The sequence below is a fragment of the Chrysemys picta genome, chromosome 1, assembly GCF_011386835.1.
Source record: "Chrysemys picta bellii isolate R12L10 chromosome 1, ASM1138683v2, whole genome shotgun sequence".
NCBI lineage: Eukaryota > Metazoa > Chordata > Testudines > Emydidae > Chrysemys > Chrysemys picta.
This window is the reverse complement of record NC_088791.1, coordinates 93353971-93380400: the sequence shown is the minus strand read 5'-3', so window position 1 is coordinate 93380400 and position 26430 is coordinate 93353971. Positions and strand designations below refer to the sequence as shown.

General features: G+C 46.6%; 1 protein-coding gene and 1 long non-coding RNA gene across 5 annotated transcripts in view; one reads left to right on the top strand and one right to left on the bottom strand.

Annotated features, from left to right (window-relative positions):
* Nucleotides 1-26430, top strand: part of GRAP2 (GRB2 related adaptor protein 2) — a 48660-nt gene that overhangs the window by 12608 nt on the left and 9622 nt on the right. For all 4 annotated transcript variants that reach the window (XM_065580754.1, XM_065580740.1, XM_065580744.1 and 1 more), the window contains 2 exons: nt 18542-18644; nt 21526-21617. In XM_065580754.1, coding sequence (XP_065436826.1) covers nt 18567-18644; nt 21526-21617 — 170 coding nt within the window. In that variant the 5' untranslated portion in view covers nt 18542-18566. The remainder of the gene's footprint in view (nt 1-18541; nt 18645-21525; nt 21618-26430) is intronic.
* LOC101953930 (uncharacterized) lies at nt 1474-25310 on the bottom strand. Its single transcript, XR_010597664.1, has 4 exons — nt 25008-25310; nt 6271-6327; nt 5270-5311; nt 1474-1534 (listed from the first exon to the last, which is right to left on the bottom strand). It is a non-coding gene; the product is annotated as an uncharacterized LOC101953930 (long non-coding RNA).

The window sequence follows — 26430 nt, the reverse complement described above, 5'->3', positions numbered from 1 at the left end:
TCAGGGGACATGGCCAACATGTTGTAGCATGTATGCTGCCTGTCTCAGCTGCCCTACATCTTGGTCAGGTTACTTTTAGCAGGAATAATCTTGCATAAGAGGTATTGGGAGGGTACTATTCCATGTAGGGCTGACAGGCAGCATTTGTGTGGACATTTTTCCTAAGTTTGCAGCCCATCAGTGCCACAAAAATATGTAGGGCCTGAATTTAATCCATAATTTGTAAAAACGCTTTTGGGGTCTGTCAGGATGAAAGGTGATTTTTCTATTATTATTACTTTATTTATTATTGCTATATCAACCCACTCGCCTCTGGATTTTTATTTAAAATGGTTTCTTTAGATTTGAGGCAGAAGGGGATTCTTACAAGGATGTTTTCTCACTCAGTGTGAACAACAGCTGAGCCCACATTTTCAAAATTGGCCACTAATTTGGGGTATCTCACATTTTGGTGACCAGCCTTAAACACTTTGGGCTGATTTTCAGAAGGTCTGAGCACCTGCAGTTCACACTGACCATCTGGAATGGTGGTGCTCAACACTTGGGCAAAGTCCAAGTTGTCTCAGGTGGAGCAACTCAGAAATATGGTACCCAGAGTCAGTGCTTTTAGAGCTTTTGGCTTTGATATATGCTGCACAGATTGTTTATAAAAACTAATTTGAAATAGCTTCAGATTTTAAAAAATGCCTGCAAGATAATCACTTATAGCATGTTATACATGATATTGAAATTGACCATTGCACCTTTCCATATCTTGTGGCAGATAGATTAGGTGAGGGTGGAAGAAATGGCATTAGAAAATAGGAGAATTGAGACCAATGTACAGTAAGAGTAGGTTTTTGTTTTTTTCTTCTAGAATGCAGAAGTGCAATACTGTAGATGTTTTTAGATTTATTGCCTTTGGATGAAATTCACTCTGGTGTCAGGAACCAACATAAGTTCTATTTGCCACTGAAGTACCACTAAATCCTATTTTGAAGGTTGAAATGTCACTTAAATGGCCCATGGCCCTTGTGCTCGTTCAATGCAGAAGGGTGAATTTCACCCTAGCAGCATTTCTAAGACTCACTGCTAGTCTGTTCAGAGAGCCACTTGTTTGCGGTGTTGTTGTAGTTGTGATGGTCCCACGATATTAGCGAGACAGGGTGAGTGAGATAATATATTTTATTGGACCAACTTCTGTTGGTAAAAGAGACAAACTTTTGAGCTTACACAGCGCTCTTCTTCAGAGAGTCACTGGCAGCTATCCTGCTGCAGAGACCTTACCACATTTGCGATGCATCTTGAAAGGTACAGGCTGTTCAGCTTCTAAAGTTTGCAGCTCCTGAGGCTCCTTCCTGCAGACTTTGTAAAGTAGATGAGATAGGGCCATCTGGTGGTGCATCCGAAGAAGTGGGCTGTAGTCCACGAAAGCTTATGCTCTAATAAATTTGTTAGTCTCTAAGGTGCCACAAGTCCTCCTGTTCTTCTTTTTGAAGTCAAATAGTTTCCCATACTGGATTTTCCTTTTTCTTTCAAAAACTCGTAAGAAATTCTATTTAAAAAAAAAATGTTATATGAAAAGAGTGTTAGGCATTCAAACGTCAGGAAATAGTAACGAGAACTTTAGCCTCTTGTTCATATGCTGTATAATAGCATGTAATTGTGTCATTGAAGGCTAGTGGTTTGAGCATTGGCCTGCTAAACCCAGGGTTGTGAGTTCAATCTTTGAGGGGGCCACTTAGGGATCTGGGGCATAATCAGTACTTGGTCCTGCTAGTGAAGGCAGGGGGCTGGACTCGATGACCTTTCAAGGTCCCTTCCAGTTCTAGGAGATAGGATATCTCCATTTATTTATTTATTTATTTATTTATTTATAACATCATACCAGTGTTTTACAGCCTTGTAAAGTGCATCTCATAAGGTGCACACTGAAAAGAACACTTGCCTCATTTATTGATCATCTTATATATAAATAACTTTCAGGGACTCTATTTTTTTAATTTATTATTTTTATTACAGCAGTGTCTATGGACTGATCAAGAATGGGGCTCCAGTGTGCTCGGCACTGAGCAAACACAGGGGCAAATCTTCAGCTGTTGTGAAGTGTCATTGCTCCATTGAGCTAGCCCCATAGAGTAGTGGACAGTCCCTGTCCCAAAGAGCTTGCTATCTAAATAGACAAGACTAACACAGGGGAGGGGATAGGGATAGACCACAAAAGTAGAATCAATAGTGTGATGGGCTGCAAATGTCCGGTTAATTCCATGATTTGCTTTGTTTTTAATGTTTTTGTTTGGGAGGGTTGTTCGGAGGGGACTCTGGCAAACACAAAGTAGTGGAAGATGCTACGCATAAGTGATAAAAAAATGTATGATGTTTTGTTGCATTATTTGAGAACTAGTGTATGATCACCTAACTATATTGCAATTCATATGCACAAGTCACTAAAATTAAGGTCCCACGTGGTGAACATGTGGACAAAGACTGAATAAATGGGTTTTGCTCATATAACTGAGGGAGCTGTGGGGATGGAAACCTTACCCTATAAAGGAACTAACGCTCAGGACATGCATACAGCTGGGTCACATCAGGCTATTGCTGAGTATGTGGTAAGGTAGCAGACGTGATTCTTTGTCCTTGTGGATTTGTTCTATGGGTGTCTCTGTTGGTCATTTTCCCCCAACACACCCATTTTTGCCCCCTAAGTGTTGCCTGTGCGTTCTCATGCAAGGTGCACGTGGCTGTGTGGAGTTCCCCTCTGGGGAGACTCCACCGGTTTAATCACCAGCATGATGGAAATGCAGAGTTCCCACTGCTTTAAGGCCTTTATGTGCCTGTTGGATTTATTAGTATGGCTGTGTGTTTCTCTAATTGTGATAACCTATTGGAATTGGATTTACATCTCATTCCACTAAAGCCAATACAAGCATAGTCTTGTTGGCTGGTCTGCATTAACAATGAATTAATGTTTCTTGCTGCCACCCAAATAAATAAAAGAATATAATTTTTAGACTTTCTGAACCTGAGCTGAATGTGCCCTTTTACCAGCTTTATTTAATAGGATGCAGTCATCTTAAATTAAGCCCAATGTTTAGATGTGGGGAAAGTGGAGAATATGAAACTTAATATCAGAAGGAATGGCATGAACGTATATTTTAATTTCAATTAAAACCATTTTATTTTTGGATTTAAATATCCCCCTGCAGCACTGTGAACCCAAACAACAGCATTGGGCAAAAATGATTATAGCCAGAGTAGAGACGACCCGGCTAGTTCACTGAGCTGGTTTAATGAAATGCAGATTAAATAAACTGCAGGATTGATTGCGGGGGGGGGGGGACGGGGACAGTAAGACTTTTAACGATATTTAAGTCTTAACAACCAGAGATGATATTAGTTACCAGGAGATTTTAAAAATAACAATGTCTATCTTGACAGTGACCTTTGCCCATATAGCATGCTGCAAGTCTATTCCAGTGTCCCTGCAACCATTGCTGCCGGCACAAATACATTCTAAACTCTGTGCAAAAATTGATGTGGCTGTTTCTAGCCTGAGGCAGGATGCCAGGGTTCTGTCCAATTCTCACCACCCTTGCCCTGCCCGATCTGTTTGCGATCTAATCTCTTGGAGAATGAGTCCATGGATTTCCATTGAGGAGTTATTCTTCCCAATAATATTTTCCTTCTCTTCTTGTGACATATCCTTGATTAGACTCAAATAGGTATCTTTTTCCACTCACCTCCTCCACCCTTTGAAATTATTTCCTATGCAGCATTTCAACAAAGTCTTTATCTCCACCTTATCTATTACTTTTTAAAATTGGTACACATTCAATTTTTTTACCAGAATTTCAAACCTGAGGGCCTAAAGTTAGGTTCCTAAACCCATATTTAGGCACCTGGATAAAAGTGACCTTGATTTTTCAAAGGTGTTGAATGTCCACAGCTCCAGTGGACATCAGTGTGAGCTGCAGGGGGTCAGCACCTCAGGAAATCAAGCCACTTTGTTTTAGGAGTCTAACTATGAATGTAGGAGTCTAAATTTAGGTCAGATTTGGAAAAAAATTGGCCTTTATCCTTTCCTCAAGGGTCTTTAAATAGATTCCCATTGAATGTTCAGTTGGGACCAGATTTCAATGGGAGTTAGATGCCTAAACACCTTGGAGGATCAGGCCATAATGCCTGTATTCCTGACCATGTTAATACACACACACACATACATTCACTGTCCTCCATGTGCATGCACAGAACACAACTGCCCATGCTCATGCACACACAGGGCAATTCATATGCAAACTCTCAGACCTGTGCTTACACGTATGCAACACTTTGGCTCATAATTACTTGTGAAGTTGATTTATAAGCAAATTTACAGATGCACACTCATGCTCAGACACGCATGCATAACAGAACAGTTGCTCGCACACCCAGAGGCAACATCAAAGTCACGCACTGGCACTATCACACAAACAGATGCACTTGCAAGCTCACATTCTCACACATGCATCAAGTCATGCCTTAGTTGGTATCTCCTATGTGTCTTGCATACGTATTCTGTAACAGATAATTTCAATCTTTTTCTTCCCATTCTGTTTAACGAGCAAATGTGGTAGCACAGCAAGATCAGAAATAAATGTAGTGGAATGACTTCAGTCAACCTGAAATGTCAAATGACTCATTCACACCCTTTAAGCAGAGTTCCCTCTTTTGCCACATGCATTCTATTAAATAGGACTGGAGACCTTGTGGTTCCCTGGTACAGAGCAGCAATTGATTGCTTTCTCACAGATAGGGTAAATTAGCAATTATATTTGTATGTTATGCAGGGTGTTGCAGACAAGGCTTCAGTTAAACTGGCTGCTGTGATGGTTGCAACTAGGGTGACCAGATGTTCCGATTTTATAGGGACAGTCCCGATATTTGAGGCTTTTTCTTATATAGAAGCCTATTACCCCACCCCTCACCCCCGTCCCGATTTTTCACACTTGCTATCTGGTTGCAACATCACTGCTCACACTGTGGGAATGGGAATCATGGAATCTCCAAGGCCTGTCTCTATTCAGAAGTTGACCTGGTTTAAGGATTTATTCATATTTGGAATAATTCCAGATTAACTCCACATGTGAACACTCTTATTGCTCTTTAAATTCACACCCTCCCTTAATCCAAATTAACTTTCAAGTGTAGAAAAGTTGCCTAAATCATTGCCATGCCTTTAGTTAAATTGGTGTAATTTCTGTGTGTGGACAAACCACAAGAATAGTAACAAGAAAGTATCCACGTTTACCTTCTGGTCCAAAAGAAACTGGATTCCTTCTTGGAGCTGCACCTTTAATTTAAAAAAAAAAATCCATTATTGTAATTAATTACTTTAAAAACCCTGCACAAGCATTCACACATGCAAAAACACTCTCACAGGGCCTGATTCTAATTTCAACATATGGCCCTGTTACACCACTCTGGCATTGTAACAGGGCCTATACTTAAATGAGAATCAAGCCTTCAGACAAAAAGCAGTGTTAATGGAACACTGAGGTCCAGAATGTAAATATAAAAGTCAGAACGTTCATAAATTAAGGTTCCCACAGCAACATTAATTCTACCACTTGGCACATATCTATAGTAGCAGTTTTAGTTGCTGTTTTTGCAGTTCAATGTGCCCTTTTGTATACAGAGTGGATCAAATTCAGGTCTCAGAACAAATGTCACTGAGAGCAGAAATTGGCCTCGTATGTACAATGTTGCCAAGTTAAGATTGCTATTATGAATCTTAATTACGGGATTTCCTATACTTGTGCTAAATTCTCATACTTAACTTTGTATTGACCTAGGTTGTGGTATTTAATCTTATTTTAACTGTTATGTTAAAGATTAAAGAAGAAAGAATAAAATATAAGGAAAAAAGGTGAAAGAAAAAGAGAAAACTATGCAGTAATAAACCACAGCTTGTACAATCCGAGGCAATTTAATGCAAAAATAGAACTACAGTTAAAAGGATAAAGGAATGTTACATTTCCTTATTGTGTTAACTGTGCTTCCACTTTGTGCAAAATTATATCTCCTGGCACAGACTGTAATTTTAGTTGCAGAGTTACAGGTTTTTCACAGTTGTCTATGTTGCCAAACTGAATCTTATGCAAAAGTAAGGAAAATAGCAGTTAACTTACTGATATTCTGCAGGCACGTGCCTGTCTATATTAGCAGACTTTCATACCACATTGTTCAGACATGTCATACTCATGCATTCCTATATATCATGCTGCAATAGTAATACAGAATTTGTCTTACCAGATCAGACAATTGGTTTATAATGCCCAGTATTGTATTTTGTGTATGGTCCAGTACCTGAAATTTCAAAGAGAAATGAAATTCTATTTTGTACCCAGTCAGTTGTAGATGGTGACAGGAATTCTTTCCTGACCCTCATGGAGATCAACTTATGCTTTGAAAACATAAGATATGATTATCCTTATTTTAGCATTCCTAATTACAGATATTATTATTAGTTATAAAATAGAGACACATGCACAGACACAGTAAGGATACCATCCATGCACACATACAGTGCATATGCAGGTACAGACATATAGGCCAGAATTTTCAAAAGAGCTCAGTTCTCAGTTAGCACCAGAATAAGTGGCTATATTTTCAGAAGAGTGTAGCATGCTGGGTGCTGAGCTCTTTATCCACGAGTGTCACAATGGCAAGTACTGAGTTTTGAACACTTTTGAAAATCTGTCCCATATTTAAGTGCCTAAAGAGGAGCTGAGCTCTTTTTACAATCTGGACCCAATTATATCTTTTGAAAATCTGGCCCATCGGGCCAGATCCTGAGTCCTACTCTGGCCATTACACCATACCAGCAGCAGAAAGAAGCTCTAATGCTAGTGCTTCTGGCCCCTGAAGGATTTCCTCTGGATTGGGGAATCCTTGTGAGGTGTAGCATCATCTTTGACACCTTCCATTCCAGCCTCTGATATAGGGAGCACAGGAAGAATGCTTCTATGTCCAGCTGGTCACTGGTTGCCAGAATGGCCATTTGGAGCTGCTGTTTTAGAGCAGCCCTGGGGCTGGTCTAAATGTACATTGGGCTCAAATGTACCCTGGAGACCTGATTTGTGCTAATTAGCCCCAGGATCTACAGCAGTGGTGGGCAACCTGCAGCCAGCGGGCCGCAGGCGGCCCATCAGGGTAATCCGCTTGTGGGCCACCAGACTGTTTGTTTAAATTTGAATGGCCGCCTGCAACCCCCAGTGGCTCCTAGCTCTCGCCCACAGCTCTGCAAGGATGTGCTGACCGCCACTTCCCACAGCTCCCATTGGCCGGGAACAGCGAACTGCAGCCACTAGGAGCTGCAGGCGGCTGTGCAAATGTAAACAAACTGTCTGGCAGCCTGCCAGCGGATTACCCTGATGGGCTGCATGCGGCCCGCAGGTTGCCCACCACTGATCTACAGAGTGCAAAGATGACCAAATGACACCTTTCATCCCCATATTTCAGCCTTGTGCCACTAATCAGTCAGAGCAGAGGCTATGGCCCTTAGAGTATATACACAGGTATGCAAACCCATATATGCATGACGTGTATACATATGAAAGCAATCTCAGTCATACATTCATGCACTTATACAGTATTTCCTTACACATATCCATATGTACTCAGAGATATACGCAGTTTATTTCCACACTCGTGGCCTAACTGCACACTATCTAAGTGCAAACACCATACATACAAAAGCAGATTTACATGTGTGCACAGCACAAGTACAAATGCGTGCATGTTCACGCACTGAAGCACATGATTGGTATTCAGCTAACACTGACTTGCATTAAAATACATACCAGACTGTACTAAAACTTACAAAGAACCATGAGAAAAATTGAGAGGCAGTTAACTAGATAAGTTATGATGAGATCAAAAAGTCTCTAGAGTACAAGGAAGTGGCTACATTTTTCATACTTTATGTATTTATGTGGGGGGGTTGTGAGGGGAGCATGTCAATTTTGCAGAAAGAGATCATTCAGAATATGCTCATATCAGACAGTATTCCTCAAGTGCCTGCTCTTTAGGAGCAGTTAGGAAAAATTCATTCTGTATGAAGTTGTTAATGGGGGCTGCATTAGCAACCCCTTATTGCTCTGTCTGATAGAGAGACAGCATGTTCGCTATTGCAATTCCAGAGCCCTGATCACTGCAGATTAGGGGCGCATTGTCTGGCTGACTTAATCAAGCGAGTTAAAATATATTTATCATGATTAAAGGGAAGAAGCAGGGTGGGGGGAGAGGAAAAGGAGGGAGACATCACCCTTCCCTTGCTTCATATGGAGGATCAACAAAGTCCAATGAATCACAGGGCACTCATCAGGGATAATTTCAATCCTGGAATGGAATGTTTGCTTGAGTGCACTAGGCTTGGGTTCAGATCACCAAAGAAAACTGTCTCTCACTCGGTCTCTCTCCTGCAACAGTAGGGAAGAAAATCAGCCGCCCGTGCAGCACATTTTAATTTTGTACTGATGGCCATGCCGCCCCCGCTTAGCTTATCTGCAGTTCAAATTGATATCAGGGAATACTGCAGTGACAGGATCAACTATCATCATCATTGCTTGGATATATGAGTCTGTCACTGGTATTCGTTCATGTTTATCTTTCATTGCAAGCACGGGGCACCTTTTGCACCAGGCTCTGGGACTTTATAAGAGGCCTATAAAAGGGGGAGGGGGGGCTTCCTTCCTTGTCAGCAGCATCACCTCCCTCTCCCCTTCCACCCATATGCTGCAGATATTTTTCAGATTTTGAGCAGTAAATGAAAGAGTATTTTAAAACCACAGGGCCAGATCTTCAGCTGGTGTAACTCAGCATAGCCCATAGACTTCAACAGAGCTATACCAGCTAAAGATGAGGGTTTTGGTTTTTTTTAAATCAGTCTTGCTTGAATGTAGAATATGAACCTGTAAAAAATCATTAGGATTTCTGAGCAGAGCTCATACTCCAGAAGCCACAGATCCCAGTGCTGCACCAAACTGACCTGTCTGGCATTGATATTGCATTGTAGTCAGCTAAATATTAGGACAGAGATGGAAGATTTGGTGGCATGGTGGGTATATTTCACTCATCATTTATGTAGAGAATTACCTGGCACAGCAGGCCTGGTTTGCCTGGGTGTGTTCAAAGCATTAGGCAGCACAGCTGGTGCAATATGTTTGCTTGTGTCTGGACTATTGGGCAGCAGTGGAGCAGTTCAGTAAAGCTAACAGAAATACAGAAGGATGGTTGGGAACTAAAGGATTAGGCAGAAATGGGCCAAAACATCCCATTCTTCATTGTAGTTAGTTGCTGCCTCCTTCTCAGCCGATCCCCACTCAGTTTTGCCACGGTTCCATTTTTGTGATCTCACAATTGCTGCCAAGGTGATAAACTGTGATGTCACGAGCACAGTTCAGTGTAATCACCTTACAAATGCAGGAGGAGGACATAACTGATTAGGATGGATAAAGTTGCTAGTGAAACACTAATAACTCAGTAATCTGCTGTGAGGGGAAGGGAACTGTAGAAGAGGAACTTGGCAGGATCAGAGGGATGGAGAAAAAATATTTCATCTTGTCATGTTTGTCAATGGTTTGAAATATGTTCCTCTACTTGCATTTAAAAATGAAAGTAGAGGAACATAGCAACATATTATTGCAAAACAAAAATCTCTCCAACATACCAACATGGTCTTCAATTGGAACGGCAGGGGATATCTTTTAAGGTGGATTAACAGAGGAGTGGGGAGGGGCCACACGACTGGGATAGCAAATTGCTCTGCAGTTAAGGATTAAGGCCTTGTCTACATACAAAAGTTGTACCATAGTTATACTGGTATAGTTAAAGTTCTACAACCTCCCCCCGCCCCTCCCTGTGGACGCAGTTATACTGATATAAAGGTGCTTATACAGTTATAGCTTGTTGCTGTATGGGGAGGGATGCCATGCCCCTAAACAGCATAGTTATACCGGTAACAAAGTTTTGCATAGACAAGGCCTTTGTCATATCAGCCAAACTGAATGTGGATTATGAGTGTGATGGTGATAGGTCAGAATTAGAATAGCAGGGGATGTTTGTACTTAAGAATCATGGTGCATTGACTGAGCTGTTTGAGAATCCTAGGGCAGGAGTGCTTGCAGGTGAAGAATGAGGGGCAGGGCTTTTGGGGCAGAAAGAACCTAAATAGCAGGAGGTGCCACAGATCTAGGGTTACCATATTTTGTGCCTCCAAATGGAGGACACTCCACGGGGCCCCGGCCCCGCCCCCGCCCCAACTCCGCCCCCCCAAAGTCTCCGCCCCCTCCCCTGCTTCCCGCGAACATTTGATTCGCGGGAAGCCTGAAGCAGGTAAGGGGGGGGGGGAGGCGCGACCCCGGCCGACCACCCCCGGCCCGCCCAGCACTGCCGGCCCCCGGCGGCCCAGCGCACCCCCGCTATCCCGGATCGGCTCCCGGCCCCGCGGCCCAGCGCACCCCCCGGCGGCCCGCCCCGCGACCCCGGACCGGCACCCGGCTCCGCGACCCAGCGCACCCCTCCCCCGCTACCCCCGGACTGGCTCGCGGCCCCGCGGCCCGCGCACCCCCCCGCTACCCTGGACCGGCCCGCGGCCCCGCGCACCCCCGGCTCCCCGCCCGGCCCCGCGGCCCGGCGCACCCCCCCGCTACCCCGGACCGGCTCCCGGCCCCGCGGCCCGGCGCACCCCCCCCCCGCTACCCCCCCCGACCGGCTCCCCGCCCGGCCCCGCGGCCCGGCGCACCCCCCCCCCCCCCGCTAAACCGGCCCGGCTCCCGGCCCCGCGGCCCGGCGCACACACACCCCCCGCTACCCCGGACCGGCCCGCGCACCCCCCCCCCGCTACCCCGGACCGGCTCCCCGCGCGGCCCCGGCGCACCCCCCCCCCGCTACCCCGACCGGCCCCGCGGCCCGGCGCACCCCCCCCCCCCAGCTAAACCGGCCCGGCTCGCGGCCCCGCAGCCCGGCGCACCCCCCCCGCTACCCCGGACCGGCTCCCCGCCCGGCCCCGCGGCATCCCCCCCGCTACCCCGACCGGCTCCCCGCCCGGCCCCCGCGGCCCGGCGCACCCCCAGCTAAACCGGCCCGGCTCGCGGCCCCGCAGCCCGGCGCACCCCCCCGCTACCCGGGCCCATGGCCCGGCTCCCGGCCCGGCCCCGCGCCCCCGGCTCCCCGCCCGGCCCCGCGCCCGGCCCGGCACCATGCCCGCGACCCCGGCCAAAGAGGCCCCAGCCGAGCCCTCCATCCCTCCCTCCCGATTTTCCCGGACATGCCCGGCTTTTGGGGATTTCCCCCCGGACGGGGATTTGAACCCCCAAAAGCCGGACATGTCCGGGAAAATCCGGACGTATGGTAACCCTACACAGATCTGGACTGAAGTGTATCGGTGGAGTTCTGCAGAGGAGTTTGAATAACATCACCTGCTTTGTGCACTTGCTTCCCGACTGCAAAAATAATTGTCCATTAATGCAGACAGCCTAGCCAGCTGTCCTTGGAAAGGGAATTTGTGAAAGAGGATGAATTGCCATGTGTGGAACACATCTGACCATGGGACAGGAATAGATGGGAGATCAGGAGAAGCTGGACAGCTTCCATTCATATCTTTCAGCTCTATGTGGATTTGCAACCTGATGCTCCAGCATCCACTGCTGATGAATTATTATTCACTACAATACATGACAGCTGAGAATCCCCCTCATTTCCACTTACCTTCCTCCTCTATTTCTTGACAATGTTGCTTCTCTGAGGCTAGCTAATTAAGGATGGGGTGACCCAGTTTAGTTTAAAAGCACACAAAACCAGAACCGAACCAAACCAATTAACCTTTCCCAGAACATCAGATAAAACCATTTGGCGTTTGGAAAAAGTGTGTTTTTTTTTATTTTTTTTTAACACTGTCAAAGAAATTCTTTCATTTTTGTGATTGCTCCTGTGCTCCCTGGCTAGAAAGTGCAACTGCTGAAATGCTATGAAAAAGCTTCTTCACCTGACATTGCCATCCCATCCAGAAGCAAGAGATGATGAAAATGTTGTGAGAAAGCCTGTTCTTATGAGATTGCCAGCCCCCTTTTTGCCTACTCCGTTAGTTTGGATCATTCAGATAAGCACCCAAATAGATGCAAGTGTATCTGAAATCATACTTTTTCAACATAGGATTTTCCAGGCAGAATCACTCCCATAATCCATCTACTCCAGTATCTTGTCTGTAACAGTGGCCAGCACCAGACGCTTCAGAGGAAGATGTAAGAACCCCACAGTAGGCAGCTGTGGGATAATCTGTCCCCCACAATAGGTATCATCCTGGTCGTCATTATTATTATTTATTTATTATTTATTTGTATTGTGATAGTGCCTGGGAGCCCTAGTTGTGGACCTCCATTGGGCAAGGCACTGTACAAATTAGCTAATCCCAGAAGAATGCAGTTTAATATCCCTTCCAAAAAAGGTTGTTATCCTTAATTATAACTCTGGATAGTCTTCATGACCTTTAAATGTTCATCTCTTTCTAGAATTAAGACCAGGACAGCTGTGATGGGAGTGTAATCCACATGGGGAAAGGTTTAACATCTCAGGACAAGGGTGGCAAACCCTAGAAGGGAGTCCTACAGTGAAGGAATCTCTAGGCGATCAGAGAGGAGAGCCGCTTCCTGTTTCTCTCCTAGTTGGGGGTTTGCCACCACAGGGTCATTTTCATTTTTATTTATGGTGTAGAAAGCCATTTTGTTTTATGGCTAAACAATAAAGACATTTGAAAGCAGGACGTTTCCATGGAGTGCTTTTGGCTGGCTAACAGGAAGCCAGACAATTTTTTACATTGCCAGACAGCCGGGGTGAGTGACTGCTCACAGCAGGTCTCTCAGTGGGGCGCTCATTAGGTCCTACAGCAGTAAACATGGAGCAAACAGCTCACTCAATTTTGTAACGTATTCTCTCAATATCTCAGGCCATTCACAGGGCAGGAAAATTAATGTAGCGTAGAACAGAGAATCTGGTGACAGCAGATATGGAGCCACCCCAAAAGGTGGCTTGAGCTATTGGTGATGCACAGAAATGGCCACTGGTGAGATCTTCCACAGTATGAGATGGATAGACTGGTGTGTACAGTGTGAATTCATGCACTCACCACTGCCCCCTACTTACCACATATATACCATTTCTCAGCGACCTGACCTAGGGGAGCTGCTCCTTTAGGTATGGAAGGCACTTGTACTGCCTCCACCCTGACTGGATGGAATACACTGGGCTTTCCTTAAATTATGAGAGGAAATGGTTGGTGCACATATATATATATATGACCAGAGTCCACTGCTGTATTTAATACGTTCGTGTGTTTATCCATTTGTAATGAACATGCCTTGTAATGGCTGGAGGCACTAGCACCTCTGACAGTTAATGGAGCTGTTCTATTAATGCACTGGTGAGAGGCTTGCATTTTTGGAACAGAATACTTCCCAGTGCCTCTTGGATGTGGTTTAGCTGGTGACAACAATGACTGTATATATCATCGCTCATTCTAGATAATTGGCCCCTACTCATACAGTTCACCTCTCATTCCTGTACAGATGTTGAATATTGGACTCCATCCCTACTCACCATCAAACCTACACGTGGGCAGGGGGGCCAGGGTTCTGAGGTGTCACCAAGCGTCCTCCCTCTCAGCTGCTTGGCTGGCTGGTTCTTGCTCACATGCTCAAGGTTTAACTGATCGCCATCTGTGGGACCGGGAAGGAATTTCCCCCCAGGTCAGAGTGGCAGTGACCTTAGGGGATTTTCACCTTCCACTGCAGCATATGCATGCAGGTTATTTGCCAGGACTATCCAGGTATATCTCACTTAATCATTTCCCTGCTTTGAACGTTGGTGCACCTCACACTTTTAGTCTCTGTCTGTCGCATATAATAGACTAGTGTCCCATGGGTTGTAATATTTTGCTCTCTTTTTAGTTGTTGGGTTTAGTGCGTGGGTTGTGTTGGTGGCCTGTAATACAGGAGGTCAGACCAGATCAGTGATACGCAGACCTCAGTGGTTCAGGAGCCAAATTAGCAATCAACATTACCCAAAAGAGCCACAATAGTGTGAATTCATTGATTCATTTACTATATATTAGTCATGTTTAAACAGTATGACTGGAAATATTTTGTTTACATGTGTGTATATATGGAAATTTCCATGGAAATGTCCTGCTTTGAAATGTCTTTATTGTCTAGCCATAAAACAAAATGGCTTTCTACGCCATAAATAAAAATGAAAATGAGCCGCTGGTGGCAAACCCCCAACCAGGAAAGAGACCGGAAGTGGCTTTCCTCTCTGGTTGCCTAGAAATTCCTTCACTGTAAGGGCTCCCTTCTAGGGTTTGCCACCCTTGTCCTGAGATGTTAACCCTTTCCCCATGTGGATTACACTCCCATCACAGCTGTCTTTGTCTTAATTCTAGAGAAAGATGAACATTTTATATCTATATATAGATATATAGTTCTCACAGCCAATAAGTTAATAACGTAGTGCAAATTGATAACTTAATTGGTTAATAACATAGTAAAAGCATCCTGATTGGTTAATAATTGTAACATCATGTGCTGCAAAGAGCCACAGGAGACACATTAAAGAGCCACTTGCGCCTCACGAGCCTATCTGAGTACCACTGGACTAGATGATCTAGTGGCCCCTTCTGACTTTAAACTCTAACACCTGCAGTACCCAAAAAGGCAGAGCAGAACATGCCATTTCACATCTATTGATGAAAGCTCACTGGTTGAAGCTGTGGGTCTGATTTATATAAGTCACAGGCTTGAAAATCAAGTTCTTGTTAAGGTCGTCATCTTTGAATATGCACCCTGCTTGCAGCCATGCCCATGCCATCCTGTGATCTTATCACACTCAAAGAAACAAAGTTGAGCTTAGACAATAAATAAATGAAAGGCTGCCATAGAAAACCCCAGTGATGCAGACAGTGGTGTTGGTGTCTTAGTAGGTGGTGTTCTTCCTCTTGAGTCATTACTACCGAGCCAACACCCCAGCAAGGGGTTAGGAGGGATGTTCTATTATTGGAGTGCTGTATTTCAGATGAGATGAGATTTATCATCTGATCACTTGTGGTCATTAAATAGCCCCTGTCACGTTTCATAAATGTGGAGGTGTTAACCTCAGTGTCCTGGCTGAATTCCAACTCACGGAATTACGTATTCTACTGACCTAAAATATGTCCTGTGTAGTTTCAAATGGTGAAGTTAGTTTTCACTTCCCCTCCTTTCACTCTGGTGTAGCATTGATAGCACAGAATGGCACCTGCATTCTAGCCTAGATGCGTCGGCAGTTCAGTGATATAGGGGGTGATCACTAAAAGTAAAATTCATGTCTCTGCAGAAAGCCAGCACTAGATAATTCACATTCATGCCTTAAATAGGAGTTAAGCAAACATAAGAACGGCCACACTGGGTCAGACCAATGGTCCATCTAGACCAGTATCCTGTCTTCTGACAGCAGCCAATGTCAGATGCTTCAAAGGGAATGAACAAAACAGGGCAATCGTCAAGCGATCCATCCCCTGTCATCCAGTCCCAGCTTCTAGCAGTCAGAGGCCTTAGTGGGACTAAGTGATGCATAGGCCTTGAGCTTGCCCTCTGTACTGGGGTGCTTTTCACCCAATACAGTATATACAGAACTAAATTCTACCTTCAGTTCCACTATAGCTAATGGAGTTGTGCTGTGTAACTGAAGGCAGAATTTGGCTCACAGTCTGTAAAGTGTTCTGATATTCTTTAGGAGAAACGATGCCTGAGAAATGTAAGTAATGACAAAAAATCAAACATCTCTCTGTCACACAGGTGCTGATGGAAGTCATACACATGTAGAGAGGAAGAATGAGCACCTAGTGGAAAAGCTTTCTTAAAAAGCCCAGCACTGACCTGAACAGTATAAGGAAACTGGAGATACAAGAGAAGGGAGGAATAGGATCAGAGATGCAGGGCTGGTTTGAAGTTCAGGTGCTGAAAAATGCTAGGCTGGGGTTCAAAGACAGGATTATTGACCAGTGGTGCTTTAGTAGTTGGTGGGGAAAGAGTTTAAGGCCATGGTATTACTGCAGTATTGATTTATCAACCTAGCCAACACTGTGTATGGTATTTGAGTCACTCCTAAATCCAGCCTCTGGCAATGAAAAATACATTTAATCCATCTGTTAGATTGTTTGAAGAGGTGTCTGTGTCTCAGTCACTGCCCAAGGTTGGAATTGCTGGAATTGAAAATAAGTGAGAGATGAGCCTTTAACTATTTCCCCAACACTGCTCTTTTTTTTTGGGGGGGGGGGGTGTCAAATATCACATTTAACTGTCTGGTAGTTGAAAAATGAAATGAACACTCTCCCTCTTCATAGAAAGAATCACTGAGATCTCTAATTCCACCAAAGGGCAAAAATCAAAGCAAGGCTTTGTATTCCAAGAGGTTGTTATTTTTAACTGGTTGTCTCAAACTGAGATTATTGCTCTGCACTTAGGAGTTTGAGGATGTATTCACCCAGCCGTCTGTGATCTTTATAGAGCAGCCCAGTGCCTCAAGGTAAAACACTGAAAAACATGCCATACTAAAGCAACTCTTCTTTGGTTGCTGGCATTTTCTTTAGTTCTCTCCCCATCATTCTAAGTAATCATTATTAATAAGGGATGTTTACATGAAAACAAAATCTTTGTTTTTATGGTTCACACAATGGTTAACCTGCTGCTCCCCCATTTGAAATCCTAATCCTTCCCTTGTGACCTACCAATCATCGTCACCACATGCAGTTGTGTGACATTACAGGCTGAAGATAAGGAACTCCAGTGGCTAAAATAGCAAGGGGTGCTGCAGGTCAAGGCTGAGTTGCATCAGCAGAGCTATATTGGGGACCCAAGAATAGCATGGGACAATTGTAGCTCAGCATTGAGGTGCAATGGCAGATCGGTGTGAGGACCTGGGACTGGGAGAAGACAATTCTCAAAATCAATCTCTAGTGGCCCATCAATTTTAAACATGACATTTTTCTTGCATAATTCTGGGTCTTGTTCAGAGCTAACACTTTTTGGTCTTTCTCAGTTCTGCTAGGAAAGGCAGCTCAATAAACCAAAGTTTCTCTAGAGAAACTGTTGGTGAGGTTTTTTTCTGAGGTCCTCTGGATAATAGCTTTTCAGGTAAAGGAAGTTGGAGAGGCTTCCCTGCATGTACAGACTGGATGCCTTGGGGGAGTGAAGATGGGCTATGGAGCCTTTAACTTCCAGGTCATGATTGCAGTCCAGCCTGGGTTAGAAGTGCTGAAAGTTATTCCCATATGAGAGCTGTTTGGTGGCCTTTGTGAATGCACTTCCAGGATTATCTCCCACTGGTTTCTGGCAGGACATGTACCTACAGCATAAAAAACACTAATGCAATTGACACTAATTGAGCCACTTCCTACTCTGCCATTGTCAGCCTCAACAGGCAGGTCAGAGATTCAGTGAGCCATGGGAACTGAGCATTCCTTCGGATCCTAAAAATGGTCCTTCCAGCACACATCTCAGTTACGTTAGCAAGAAGTGTTGATTAAGTGAAGCTTGCACCGCTACTTCCCATGCTACAAAAAGGAAGACTTTGGTTTGCAGGGCTGTTGATGATGGTGTGGTACCTTTCACCGCCACTAAACACATGTAAGATGTGAATTCAGGCTCCAGAAATCTGGACTCTTTGGACACATATGTCGTACTCATGTGGCTTAAGCAGTAAGTACTACAATTTGGTTTTCTGCCACCTCCAAAACAGGGAGTACAACCTCTCTGTACACAAGTTCTTTCCCTCACTGGAAATCAAGGCTATCCATGCCGAAAAGCTTTTGTAGAGGAAGGTCTTTCTTTCATTCTTCAACATGGTGCTCACCGTCCAAAAAATATTTTTTTTTATTGCAAGATCCTCCTTTTGCCCATAGTTTGTGTCTCTCACAAGGATAATAAGTAGGCCACTGTGGAGGATGAGTGCCTTCTTCTGCTGGGTGAGGGGGTCACTTAGATCACAGGAAATAGCTAACAGAACAACGCTGTTATCACTTACACTGAGGTCATCCCTATTATCAGCCTGCTTGGGTGTGGGGTGCACATTTTCATCATTAGATTACTGGGTGGAGACAATGGCCTGTGGGAAACAGCGTCTGCATTGGTATGTTTTGAGCCCTCTTGATGAAAAGTGAACCACTAATCTGAGTCTAGTTCCGATGCCCATCAGCCATGCCAGTTAATGGGGTCGTTCCCAGCTGGTAACTTCATTCAATCCAATCCCAGGTTTGTGGGCCTGAACAAGAGATCACAACATTGGATACAGGCCAACTGCCCCTAGCAAGGGACTATTACAGATTAACCAACAGGCTGGTCTCAATGCCCCTGGTACCCTGAGTGAGAAGAGATCACAGACCCAATGAATAGTTCACAGTGTCCTTAGCAAGAGGAGATAACAACCCCTTCTATGAGCTAGATTCAGAGGTCACAGCTCCTCCCAGACATTGACATTCTTGTATCTCTTCCAGCTTTGCCCTGTCACCAAGGCACAGTATGGAAGCCATTGCCAAATTTGATTTCAATGCTTCTGGAGAGGATGAACTGAGTTTCCGTACCGGGGACATACTGAAGGTAAGTGCAGCCCGAGGCCCCACCAAAGGAGGACTGTTTAACCATGTGACTCCTGCCAGATCCCACTGCACCAGTGCCTCCCTCCATAACATAGGCCATCCTAGATGTTCACAGACTGTGGTCCAGACGCCACCAGTGTTCCATGGAGGGCTTGCTAGAGGTTCATGGAGAACTGGCTAGTCACAAAAGTGCTTGCCATCCTCCTTATTTCCAGCTGTTAGATTGCTATAGAAGATGGCTAAAGTACATTAAGTGACTTTCCTGATATTACTGTTCCCTGTAAGGAATTACTGTAGTTGCCACAGGAATATTATATAATTGCTAATGGAGGGGAAGTATCCACAAGATAATTTCTGTATGAAAAAGTATGAAAAATTTTGAGAACCCCTGAGCTAGTATAATACACAACACCCCCTTCAGAAATGAAGCAGAGGAATGCTAAAGTGGGCGTAGGAAGAAGTGGCGGGCAAACGTCAGACATATAGAATGTGAAACACAGACTATTTAATCTTTGTGTTTGTTATGGTAGCATTGTTCTTGTTATCAGCAATGAGGATGAATCCACACAACCCCACATAATATTTTTTACCCAATTCCTCAAACACCGTGCATCATAGTCACTCTGCTACAGCTGAAGATGCCTGAACATGACTCACATTGGCACTCACTGACTATACCCCTTAATTGGCCAAAAGGAGCATTGTTGAGTAGTGATGGCCCGGGCACCTCTGTCTTGGCCTGCAGCACCCCCTGTTATTCCAATTAATTATAATCTATTAATTCTCCCCTCTCAGCTTTCCTTAGGTCCAGACCCCCATTTTTCACTTTGCCTTCCCTGCCATCTGTTCTTGGGACTTAGGGCAAACGTGGCTCAATCCAAAACCCACCAAGGTCAAAGAGGGGGATCTTTCCAGAGTGACATGAGAGGTGCTATAGACAAATCCCCCTTCTCCCCTTTAGGATGGTTGAGCACTTGCCCTACACAGCACTCCTGATGTTTCCTCAGCTCAAACTCCATCCCCATGCCCCTGCTGCCTCCACCTCTGCACTGGATTGACTGTATCTCTCTACTCACTTGTTTATTGTCACTGGGAATTCACAACGAGAAAGCCAGAGATTGTCCTCTCATTAGATCTTTCTCTTTGAGGCAACGCAACTCCCTAGCAGCCAAGAGTCAAAGATCTGACAAATCGAAGCGTGTAGCATCACACGCACGCACACACACACATACCCCCAGCTGTCCTCCCCACCCGGTCTGTGCAACCTGCTGGGGTTTATCTTAACTGATTGGTGAAGGAGATAAGGTAAACAGTATTGATGTGGAGATTAAATGAACAGGAAGTGTGAGGCCCTGAACCAGCAGCGACAGGAGGAAATCCACCTCCCCACCACCCCTGCTGTGAGAGACTGACATGTGGACCTGCCCTCTGCGCACCAAGAGCTTGCAGGTGGATTGTGCCGGAAACCTAGCTGCTAGCAGAGCAGTCTCCAGGCAGGAGGGGAGCAAGGGTTGCTGATATGCAGTCATACCCTGTATAGGCGTTGAGCCATAGAGGAGAAAAGAGATGTATCCCATTTGGTTTGCTTGGAGCAGCACAAAGGGACCTCAAATCAGGCCCACTGTACAGGGAAATCAACTGGCAATAAGCCGGGGAATCCTCAGCTACCCATTCAGAAATCCTCAGCTGCCCATTCCCTCCCTGTGCATGGGTGTAAGGGCTACAAGGTAGTGGAGAATGAGTCCCAGAGGTCTCAGTACTGTCAACCCCGAATGTTTCAAAACAAGGCTTAACCCTTTTTTTTTAATTACATATTTTGGAAACTTTTTTTTTTTTTTTTTTGCCTTCTGTTTCCTGAGCCCCTAGGGGTCATACTTCAAGCTTTTCAACCATAAGGGCTAGAAACCTCCTTTTAAAAAAAATGAAAGCTGAGATTCTCACGGATTCACTTGCCTCCTGGAACTGGAATTTAAAAAAAAAACACCATATACCACAAAGCTTGCAATAAAATCATAGCCGCTGGCAACACAGGTAGCTATATGCCACCTGTTCCCTCACCTCCGTCTTCGGGCCATGTCAGGGGCACAATGGGGTAGAGGCAGAGCATAATTCAGTCCAGCAATCCTTGATCAGTGGAATGACCCTAATAGCGATAGTAGGCGTAGCCCTGAGGCTATTCCAGTTTGCATTACTGCTGAGGCTGGCCCCCTGCAACCTCCAGGATCTAGGGAGGCAGAAAACTAGCTTTGAACCAACTTTGCCTCCTCCCTTCAACTGCCCTGGTGTGAGCTCTGCACAGCTGAAGATTCAGCCCCCTAATTCTAGCACATGCAATGATACCCAGTAACACACAGTCAATCACAAACACACACATTCCTACATAGCAGAGTTTTTCAGAGCTTTTTCATCTCTTGTCAAATTGGGACACGCCAGGGCAAACTATTAAAAACAACACACACAACTCCTTAAACCCCCACTAAGTCCTTCATAGCGAACTCCTCCATAACGAAGGCATTAGAGCTGTGCAGCATACATTTCCCAGCCTCCTGGACATTTATCCAGGAATACAGATAAAACTAACAAGCAGTCCCTCTAATTCCTCCCTATCTTCCTCATTGCTTTATTTGCACTGAACTGGCCTTCAGCTACCAGCCCTGCTGCAGTGTGTGTATGTGGGGGGAAGAAAATGGGGGTGCCATGGGATTCCAGGGCTCTCAGCACCAGCAAACCCAATCTAGTCTGCTTTTATCCTTCCAAATAATTCCAAACTCTTTTTCTTTCTTTTGTCAGTAACTTCTCCTTCTGGTTACCTTGCCTTTCCTAAGGAGGTTTGTTCATTCATTCATTTATTCATTTATTCTTTCATTCTGTCTCTGCTGCAGATTTTAAGCTCCCAGGAAGAGTGGTACAAGGCTGAGCTGAGAAGTCATGAAGGATATGTCCCCAAGAACTTCATAGATATTCACATTCCCATGTAAGTACAACTGGGATCAGGTGCATTTCCCTTGAAAATTTCAGAGAATTTTGTCGTGTGTGTAAGTCTACACTTATGACAGCATGTACAGACACTGCACACCCAGCTAGCACAGGGATAAAGAGCAATGTAGAGGGTGAGACATGGCTTTGGTGAGGAGAGGAGAGTGTCCTACACGCCTGAACCTCCAGGGTGTATACCCTACATGGGCTCTCTACATAGGGTTACCATATTTCAAGTCCCTCAAATAGAGAATACTGCCAGGATCTAGGGTGGGGTACAGCTGCCACCGCTCTTCAGCCATCCTGCTATGAAGGCAGCGCCACCACCACCACCAGCACAAAAGTAAGGGTGGCAATACCATACTATGCCACCCTCTCTTCTGCGCTGCCGCTGGCAGTGGCACTGCCTTCAGAGCTGGGCACCCAGCCAGCAGCTGCCGCTCTCTGGCTGCCTAGCTCAAAATCACAGACATTTGTTCAGATTTCCAAAAATTTGCCTGGGCAGAGATTGGAGAACCAAAAAAGAGGTCCTATCCAGGAAAACCTGGACGTATGGTAACCCTATCTCTACACGCCCAAGCAATGCCTCCCATATCTACACTGCTGTTTTTTACCAGTGTAGTGTCCTGTTGCCTCCCGCGTGCCAAAGCCTTTCCCATAGGACATAAGAACAGCCATACCAGACCAATAGTCCATCTAGCCCATTGTCCTATCTTCCAACAGTGGCCAATGCCAGGTACTTCAGAGGGAATGAACAGAACAGGCAACCATTGAATGATTCATCCCGTCATCCATTCCCAGCTTCTGGCAAACAGAGGGTAGGGACACTCAGAGCATAGTGTTGCATCCCTGCCCATCCTGGCTAAAGCCATTGATGGACCTATCCTCCATGAAATTATCTAGTTCTTTTTTGAACCCTGTTATAGTTTTGGCCTTCACAGCATCCCCTGACAGAGTTCCATAGATTCACTGTGCACGTAGGCGCCAACTTCTCCTGACGCCAGTGGGAGCTCGCATCTCCCTGCCCCCAGACCTGCCCCACCCCCATTCCAACCCCTTTCCCAAAGTCCCTGCCCCTATTGGACTCCTTCCCCAAATCCCTGCCCCGGCCCCACCTCCTCCCCTGAGCACATTGTATTCCTGCTCTTCCCCCTCTCTCCCACAGCTTGTTACGCCACGAAACAGCTGTTTTGCGGCAACAAGCGCTGGGAAGAGAAGCGAGGACAGCGCGCTCAGGGGAGGAGGCAGAGGTGAGGTGGGGTTGGGCGGGGAGCTTGGCTGCCCGTGGGTGCAGAGCACCCACCAATTTTTCCCCGTGGGTGCTCCAGCCCCAGAGCACCCACGGAGTCGGCACCTATGACTGTACATTTTGTGAAGTACTTCCTTTTGTTTGTTTTAAACCTGCTGCCTATTAATTTCACTGGATAACCCCTAGTTTTTGTATTATGTGAAGGAGTAAACAACATTTCTTTATTCACTTTCTCCACACCAGTCAAGATTTCATAGATCTCTGTCATATCCCCCCTTAGCAGTCTCTTTTCCAAGCTGAAAAGTCAGTCTTTTTAATCTCTTCTTATATGGAAGCTGTTCCATACCCTTAATTATTTTTGTTGCCCTTCTCTGTATCTTTTCCAATTCCAATATATCTTTTTTGAGATGGAGCAACCAAAAATGCATGCAATATTCAAGGTGAGGGTGTACCATGGATTTATATAGAGGCAATATGATATTTTCTGTCTTGTTATCTATCCCTTTCCTAATGGTTCCCAACATTCTGTTAGCCTTTTTGTCTGCCGCTGCACATTGAGCGGATGTTTTCAGAGAACTATCCACAATGACTCCAAGATCTTTCTTGATTGGTAACAGCTAATTTAGATCCATCATTTTGTATGAATAGTTGGGATTATGTTTTCCAATGTGTATTACTTTGTATTTATCAACATTGAATTTCATCTGCCATTTTGTTGCCCAGTCACCCAGTCCCTGTTTCCTTCCCCCTTGCTGGAGCCTTTCACTGCAGTGTGCACCTACACTGCAGTGACAAGTGGTGTAGATGTGGACTGCTTTTCATGTGGCGTGCAGTTACCCTTGTAGTGCCTGTACTCTACATGCTGCCATAAGTATAGAGATTGGTCAGCACTTCCTCTCTCATGCTTTCTTAGAGCACGGTACAGTTTAATGCAGACAGGGGCTGTGGCAAAACTCCACACGTCAGCCTGTCAATGCACATTAGTCCTGCCCTGTAGCCAGGGCCGGTGCAAGGATATTTTGCGCCCTAGGTGAAACTTCCACCTTGCGCCCTCCCTCCCCCAAATAAATCACATACATTATACACAATACACGGTCACAGAGTAACATGTTATAATTTAGAATTTATGTTTCCGCGCTTTAAGTTTAGCAAATTTAGCAACAAGTTCCTCCAAGTCAATGCTGTGAGCAATGTCATGTTCCAGGGCCGCACAGAGGATTCAGGAGGCCTGGGGCAAAGCAATTTCGGGGGCCCCTTTCATCAAAAAAAGTTGCAATACTATAGTAACGTATTTGGAAATGTAAACAATAACTAGTGAAATACATTAAAAAATAATTTGTAATCATTTGAAAATACACTAAATACATTATTTAAAAACATTAAAAGCAGTAATGGTATGTATACATTTGCAATTACATAATGGGCTGTTGCTGGGTGATGGTGATGGTTGGTGCCAATGGGCTGTCGCTGCCTGGGGGTGGTGTTGCTGTTGCCCAGGGCTGGGTGGGGAGCTGGGCTCTGGGTTCGGGGGTGCCCGGCTCACAGGGGCTGGGCTCAGGGATGTGGGGAGATGGGATCAGGGGGGTGTCTGGCTCAGAGGGGCTGGGCTCAGAGCTGGGGGTCAGGGCTGTGGGGGGGATGGAGTCGGGGGGTGCCTGGCTCAGAGGGGCTGGGCTTGGAGCTGGGGGTCAGGGCTGTGGGGGGGATGGAGTCGGGGGGTGCCCGGCTCAGAGGGGCTGGGCTCGAAGCTGGGGGTCAGGGCTGTGGGGGATGGGGTCGGGGGGGTGCCCGGCCCCGGCCCCTTACCATGCCGCTTACCCCCTCTCCCAGGAGCCTCCGACATACTCACGGGGCAGGGGGAGCCTCCAATATACGCGTGGGGGCCCCTACAGGGCCCGGGGCATAGGGCAAATTGCCCCACTTGCCCCCCACCCTCCCCGGGCGGCCGTGAACTCAGATACCGGGCATGATAGAGGCTGGAGCAGGGAGAGGGTGGCACTGGGGCAGCTCAGCTCTGCAGGCTGCCGTCCTCTCCAGCCGCCCATGCACAAGGGGAGCAGGAGCAGGAGCAGGGACCAGCCAAGGACAAAGGAGGCAGGAGCACAGGCGCCTGAGGCCGAGCTGTGGGGAAGCGCTTACCTTGTCCAAGGCACAGGCGTCGGGGTCCTCTTTCTTCCTCCGCTCCACCAGACCGCCGCCTGAGGCTCTTTTCTTCTCCGTGCCCCCCGCTGAGGCTGACCGTGGAGGCTGAGCCAGGAGGCAGCCGCCCCTTTCCTCCAGAAGCCCTGCTGCCGTGCCTGTTGCCGGGCTTGTGCCACGTGCGCTAAGCAGAGCTGTGGAGCTCTGCCCAGCCACTGGCGCCCCCACCGGCAATGAGAAGAATAGAATAGAATAGAAAGGTAAAAGCCCTCCCTCTAAGCCAGGGGCAGGCAAACTTTTTGGCCTGAGGACTGCATCGGGTTTTGTAAATTGTATGGAGGGCCGGTTAGGGGAGGAGGTCATAGCCCAGCCCCCACCTCCTATCTCCCCCCCCCCGGACTCCTGCCCCATCCAACCCCCCCGTTCCCTTACGCCCCCCCCCGTGACCCCTGTCCCATTTTCCCCCCCCTGCTCCCTGTCCCCTGACCGCCCCCGGACCCCCACCGCCCCATCCAATTCCTCCTCTCATTCCTGACAGCCCCCTCCCGGGACCCCTGCCCCATCCAGCCACCCCTTCTCCCTGTTCCCCCCCCCCACTGCCCCGACCCCTATCCACACCCCCACCCCCTGACCACCACCCCGAATTCCCCTGCCCTTTATCCAATCCCCCCTGCTCCCTTCCCGCGCTGCCTGGAGCACTGGTGGCTGGTGGCATAACAGCCATGCTGCCCAGCTGGAGCCGGGTCATGCTGCTGCCGCCGCCACCACGCAGCACAGACACCGGGTCAGGACGGGCTCTGCAGCTGCGCTGCCCCAGGAGCTCACAGCCCCACCGCCCAGAGCATTGCGCCGGCGGCGGAGCAAGCAAGCTGAGGCTGTGGGGGAGGGGAGACAGCAGGGGAGGAGCTGGGGGCGACCCTCCTGGGCCAGGAACTCGGGGGCACGGCAGGACAGTCCCGCGGGCCAGATGTGGCCCGCGGGCCATAGTTTGCCCACCCCTGCTCTAAGCCCTGTTGTTAATACCCAGCCCCCACCCCCCACATATGTGAGTTTCATTCTATCCACTAGAGGTCAGTGTGATGCTATATGAAAAGCAATGTCTATTGTCTAAACCTTGATTGTCAGTGATGATAGGCCAGGCACATGTCATCCCCGCCTTGTCAACTCTTCCTGCTCCTTTGAAGACCCCCCTGCTTGCTCTAGATCACTGAGGAAGAGGTCTTTCCCACATTGCTCTCCACTGTGATTCATAGTATGTCAGGGTTGGAAGGGACCTCAGGAGGTCATCTAGTCCAGCCTGCTGCTCAAGGCAGGACTAATCCCCAGACAGATTTTTACCCCAGTTCCCTAAATGAGCCCCTCAAGGATTGAACTCACAACCCTAGGTTTAGCAGGCCAATGCTCAAACCACTGATGCTACAGC